Source organism: Mchenga conophoros, linkage group LG11 (assembly GCF_057382185.1).
Source record: "Mchenga conophoros isolate Kocher_MC1m ecotype Shallow Benthic linkage group LG11, M_conophoros_male_GT1.1, whole genome shotgun sequence".
In the NCBI taxonomy this organism is placed as follows: Eukaryota; Metazoa; Chordata; class Actinopteri; order Cichliformes; family Cichlidae; genus Mchenga; species Mchenga conophoros.
In genome coordinates, this window is record NC_140536.1 from 30,622,951 (window position 1) to 30,628,950 (window position 6,000).

General features: G+C 36.0%; 1 protein-coding gene across 1 annotated transcript; it reads left to right on the top strand.

The window, feature by feature from the left end:
- Positions 1-571: 571 nt before the first annotated feature.
- Positions 572-6,000, top strand: LOC146564571 (uncharacterized). Its single transcript, XM_085292459.1, has 7 exons — positions 572-664; positions 2,844-2,921; positions 4,173-4,289; positions 4,715-4,909; positions 4,996-5,159; positions 5,287-5,396; positions 5,509-6,000. The coding sequence occupies exons 1-7, from the start codon at positions 598-600 to the stop codon at positions 5,633-5,635; spliced, it is 858 nt and encodes a 285-aa protein (XP_085148585.1). The 5' UTR covers positions 572-597; the 3' UTR covers positions 5,636-6,000.

Sequence of the window (6,000 nt, forward strand, 5' to 3'; positions counted from 1 at the left end):
CAGACTTTCTCATGTACACACCTAGAGCTTTATATTTATAAAGATCTAGATAGGCCAATGGTGCCTCATGTCATGTGGACAAAATCAGAAGCTGAATATAATCAACTGAAACATTACTCTGTGAAAAATACCTCCAAAGGACATTTTTCTCATTTTTTTCAGTTTACATGTTTTTTCTAGTTGCTTGTTTTCCAATCTTTAAATACGGCCCATTTTCTCATTTTCAGAATATTTTGGAACTTTCCACTCACAAAGGAACCAAAGCACCTGATATCAAACCGATCTTATGCATTCATTAAATACCATCAAATCTGCAGCAATTGTGCTGCCGATGCTATCATGCTGGTATGAACCAATATCTGTGAGTCATGTTTCCAGCTCCTTGTTGAATCTACGCCATGAAGAACCTGGTACTAGCAAGGTGTACCTAATAAAGTGTAATAAAGTGAAAGACATGGACAGCTTACTTTGTCAGCCAAAAGCAGAAGTTGCTAAATGAGATGGGTGTGACAGAGTTAAGAAACAACTTGCTCTGTGGCTGTAACGCGGTAGTATCTCTCTGTCTATAATCGCTTAAATCTCAACAAGACTGTAAGGATGGCAGACGAAGAAGTTAACTATGCCTCAGTCACATTCAACACCAAGAAACTATCCCGATCACAAGGTAAGTTAAGTTTTTCAAATATACTGCAAGAAGAAAAGATAAAGCCAACACTGCAAATTTACACAATACGGATGTTTTTTTACTGGTGTTTTCTGCAGTAATAGAGGTTAGAAAAAAAACTTGTAGAAATCAGGTCCAAGTTAGATGTTAAGCTAACTATCCCACCAGAATATTGAGGGGATTCATTCAGATGCCCAAACGACCTAAACTGATAGCTTGGACATCTGACTTTGATGCATCCTGGTTGTGGTGGTGGCTGATGAGGGGGAGGTCGGGGTATCTGCTTGGACCGTGTCCACAACCACAACCCCTCCCCACTTCCTAAATGGATGGGAGAAAATGTAAAGAAAAATGTATTTAATTAAATAAATAAATAAAAAGTGTAAAAGTCACACTTTGTTGAAAGACGATGAACCATTAAGAATGAGTGTGTCCTCTGTGAACCAGTTCTAATCCACTGGAATTTACAGTATTATTTCATCTATCCATCCATTTCTTTAACTACTTATCCCATGCAGACTAGTTGCATTTGCATGATGTTTTACTACAGATACTTTTACTACAGCTACACTGAGCAAAGAACTATTACATCCAAATAATAAAAAAGCATTAGAAGGAATTTGACTGCAAAATAAAGGTTCAATATTTCACCACCTACCACTTCAAGATACAATAACTGATGTGAGCTATGCTGGACGGGCTGTGGACTAGTTGGGAACTTGTCCAAGGTTGGTTGAAAAAAAAAGAAATTAAACAGAAATAAATGTTGGAGCCAGAATTGAAGAATGATCTATTAATTACTATCAGTCAAAGGTTTGAACGCACCTTTTCATTTAATGGTTTTTCATTATTTTTACTACTTTCTACATTGTTATTCATGCTGAAGAAATCAAGTATGTAAAGTAAGATATATGGAATTATGAAGCAAAGAAAAAATTGATAAATGACTCTAAACATATTATATATTTAGATTCTCAAAGTAGCTGCTCTTTGCTTTGTTGACTGTGCTGCAAACCCTTGGCCTTCTCTCAATGAGCTTCATGATCCCCTGAGATAGTTTCCCCTTCACTGGTGTGCTTTATCAGGGTTTATTTGTATTTTAAGAATTGAAGGTCAATCAGTCCTGAAAACTGCTCGAACTTTGAGTGTGTCCCCAATTGCAGTTGCAAAAACCATCAACCATCGGTTGAAACTGGCTCACACGAAGACCAAGAATCACCTCTCTTGACTATTAAGGCTGGTTTATAGCCAGCAAGTTAACAGCACCTCAGATTAGAGCCGAGATAAATGCCACCCAGAGTTCCAGTAGCAGACACATCTGTACATTAACTGTTGAAGGAAACTGCGCAAATCAGGCCTTTATAGTCAAATAGAAACACAAGGAATGGACATTAGACCAGTGGAAACCTGTGCTTTGGTCTGGTGAGTCCAAATTGAGGTTGTGCTTTGTTGGTGACACTGTTGGAGATTTAATCAAAACTGAAGGCACACTGGACCAGCATGGCTATCACAGCATCCTGTAGCTACATGACATCACATCTGGTTCGCGTTTAGTTGGAGCATCATTTATTTTTCAACAGAACAATGACCCCAAACACACCTCCAGGCTGTGTAAGGAATATTTCACCAAGAAGGAGAGTGATGGAGTGCTGCACCAGTTGGCCTGGCCTCCAGAGTCATCTGACCTAAACCCAGCCGAGATGGTTCTGGATGAGATGGACCGCAGAGTGAAGCAAGAGGGCCAATAATTGCTCAGCATCTCTGGGAACTCCTTCAAGACTGTTGGAAATCCACTTCAGGTGACGACCTCATGAAGCTCATTGAGAGAATGGCACGACTGTGCAAAGCAGTGATCAAAGCAAAGGGTGGATATTTTAAAGAATCAAGGATATTAAACATGTTTTGAGTTATTTCACACTTTTTTGTTTACTAGATAATTCCATCTGTGTTCATTCATAGGTGCATTCCTTCAGTTAGAATCTACAATGTAAATAATCATGAAAATAAAGAAAGATCATTAAATGGCTGGTAATGTATATTTATACACATATCTATATGGACATCTGCTGCATTTATCTTTTTTGTTGTATTAATGAATAAAAGAAAGTTAAACGAACTACTAAATAGTCACTATAAAGTCCTATATTTGTGAATACTAATAAATCTTTAAACCTTTCAGTTAAAAAAGAGGAGGAAACCATTTATGATGATGTGAAAGTGAAACATAAAGCAACGGAACAAACTCCTGACACAAACAGTGAGTAATAAAAAGAAATCACAAATCCACCTGTAATCATGTCTAACACTGCAAAGATTTTTTAAAACTTTTACTACAAGATGTGGTGATGAGTACTAATCAGCTTCTAAATTCATTTACAGTGTGTTTTCATGCTATTATCCTTCATGTTCATAAGGGTTGGTAGGAGAGTACACTCTATAAAGGCTTTCATTGTAAAAGACAGGGGAGAGCAGGCCTCATACAGTACAGAATGCGTTCAGCTTGGCAAATTTACATAAATCTTCGATCGCTAGCAATGTGACTCTGAAGTGCTGTACTATATGTTTGTAAGTTTTCTCTCCAACAAACACAACAATGTTAACAAAATGGTTTGCACCGTCAAAGGCAGCTGCCTTTGGTTTCACTCTATAATAGGCTACTGGACTTATTTTTCTACCAGTTTGAAATTTGAGAATGTTTAACCTCCTACGACCTGGCGTCCACATATGTGGACATCACATTTTGGGTTATTTATACCAAAATACTCAATTTTGCTCTACAAGGGCCTGATATCCACTTATGAGGACATTATACTGCTACTGTTCTATCAAAATTTTAAATGAATATCCTTATATGTGGAGGTAAAATGAGGTAAAAAAAAAAAAAAATCTGGTAATTCTTTGTTTTTACATTCATACCCCAATATGGCCAAATATCAAAGAGAAATTAAAAATGCATGCTGTGGAAGAGTTCAGGTCTTAGGAGGTTAAACAAGAGAGAAAAGTGTAAAAATGTTCATGCCTGTCTGAGTATGTAGTGTGTAGTGAGGCGTTTTACAGCTGTAAAACACCTATAGTAATTGTAAAAAATAAAGTTGACTACTTGGTTTGACCTACCATGATTTCACTTATCGCGGGTTATTTTTAGAACGTAAATCCCGCGACAAACGAGGGACCGACCACTGTAAAGGAGTTGTCTGTATTAATTTTTCAAGAATTGTTCTCTTATTTTTTAACCACACATTGAATTTTACCATTTCCCATTTATAGAAATATCTGTTTAAAACTGGATTATTTATTGGCAGAAAATTATTTACTTTAAAAAACAGTGTGTACATGTGCATTTTAGAGCCGATATGAGACTTGAGCAGTGCAAGATTAAATATAATATTTATTTTCTCAGATTTTTTTCTCTGGAAATGTATGCAACTTTTAATAACCAATAAACAATAATGACATTCATTAAGCAATGAATGTAAAGTAAGTAAAGCAATATATTTCTGTCCTGTAGACGTCTCGATTGACGAGAGATCAGACAGTAGACGTCATCACTATCAGCAGTTGGCCTGTTGTTTGGGCACATTTTGTGTCATTTTGGTGTTGGGCATCATAGCAGTCACAGTATACCGTAAGTATGAAAAAGATCAGTCAATACATACACTCACTTTAGAGCTCAGACAGATTTTAAAGCCTTTTTTAAAACAACTTAACAGTCATACTTAAACTAATTTCTGTTAGTATTTGTAAAAGGAAAAAAATGTCATTTCTGGAAAAAAACTAATTACTGAAGAGAAAAAAGCAAAAGATACATTTTAATGAATACAATTTTGACTACATGTAATATTTTTGTGATTAGTTTTTATCTTTAGAGTCAACCTTCCACAAAAAAAAGATGCAACACTGAAATGATTTCACACAAAATCTGTGTATATGTGATTTGAGATACAATAATAAGCAATATTCTATAATAACAGTGAATGCAGCGTTTTTTAAGACAATCCATAAGAAAAAAACATGTATGATGCGACCTAACATGAGACTCTATTCTGTTAGAAAAACAGGTGATGAACCTGACTGCAGAAAACCACAGCCTTAGAGAGAAAAATGAGCAGTTGGAGGCTCAGAATAAGGGGCTGGAGACAGAGAAGGAAAATCTAACAGAACAAATACGTGACATATCATGGAACAATCTCAATATTAGTCGATCTCAGTGGAGCATTGATGCCTACTGTCCCAAAGAAAATAACAGTATGTTCCAAATATATCATGTACAAAAATACCAAATTTAACAGAAATATGCAGTGATGTTTATTAACTGAGCTCTATCCTTGCAGACAGAGCATGTAAGCCTTGTCAGAATGGATGGGATCATGTTGAGTCCAGCTGCTATGCAGTTAATAATCCTGAACGTGATGAATGGAAAACCTGGGAAGAAGCTCAAGAAAACTGCAGAGAAAAGAGTTCAGATTTACCTGTTGTTATTAATGAAGAAGAAAAGGTACTGAGAAAACTGTGGGACACTTTATGACAGACTTCATGAAAATAAAAATGTAATTTCTTTAGCTTGAAAGCTTTCTTAGAGCAAATTGTTTAAATAACTCTGACAACTTTCTCTTTGTCCTCAGAAAACTGTCAGTGAAAAGAGTTGGGAATATGAAAACAAAGGATACTGGATTGGTCTGAGAGTTAAAGATGGGAAATGGAAATGGCTGGATGGAAGGAATCTGACTAATAGGTAAGAGACACTTTGAATCAATAGAAATTTCAAGTATTTCCAAAATCTGTGATAAATCAATTACAGTGTACCAGTGTCCATCAGCCTTGAGCAGAATTCTTGTTTTCCTCAGCTCCTGGATCGACCAGCCTCCTTCTGATGGTCACTGTGCAGTCTCTGTCCAAAACGAAGGATTTAAATCAGTGAACTGTAATGAGAAGAACAGATGGATCTGCAAAAAGAAAGCTGTAGTTGTTTGAATACTGCAGTAAAAATATCATGACTGGTGGAGATTCTAAATACAAAAAAACAATGATATTACTATTAATGAAATCTTTAAATAGATTTTTTTTTTAAATTGAGTTTACACAAAAAAAGTTTAACAAAACTGTACTGATTTTGTTTGCCCAGCAGAGGGCACTGCATTACTTCCCATCAAAGACAGTGGTTGTCTAAAGTATCTGTATTCTGGCATTTCTATATTTAAGTGACAATTGTTGTTGTAAAAAAAATCAACCAACCGAACAAAAGAAACAAACAAACAGTACTGAACAAAATAAGCTGAACTTCCTGTTCTTTGCTGTTGCTCAATAGCAGATCTTGACAGTGTAGTGCCGGCTCTCCT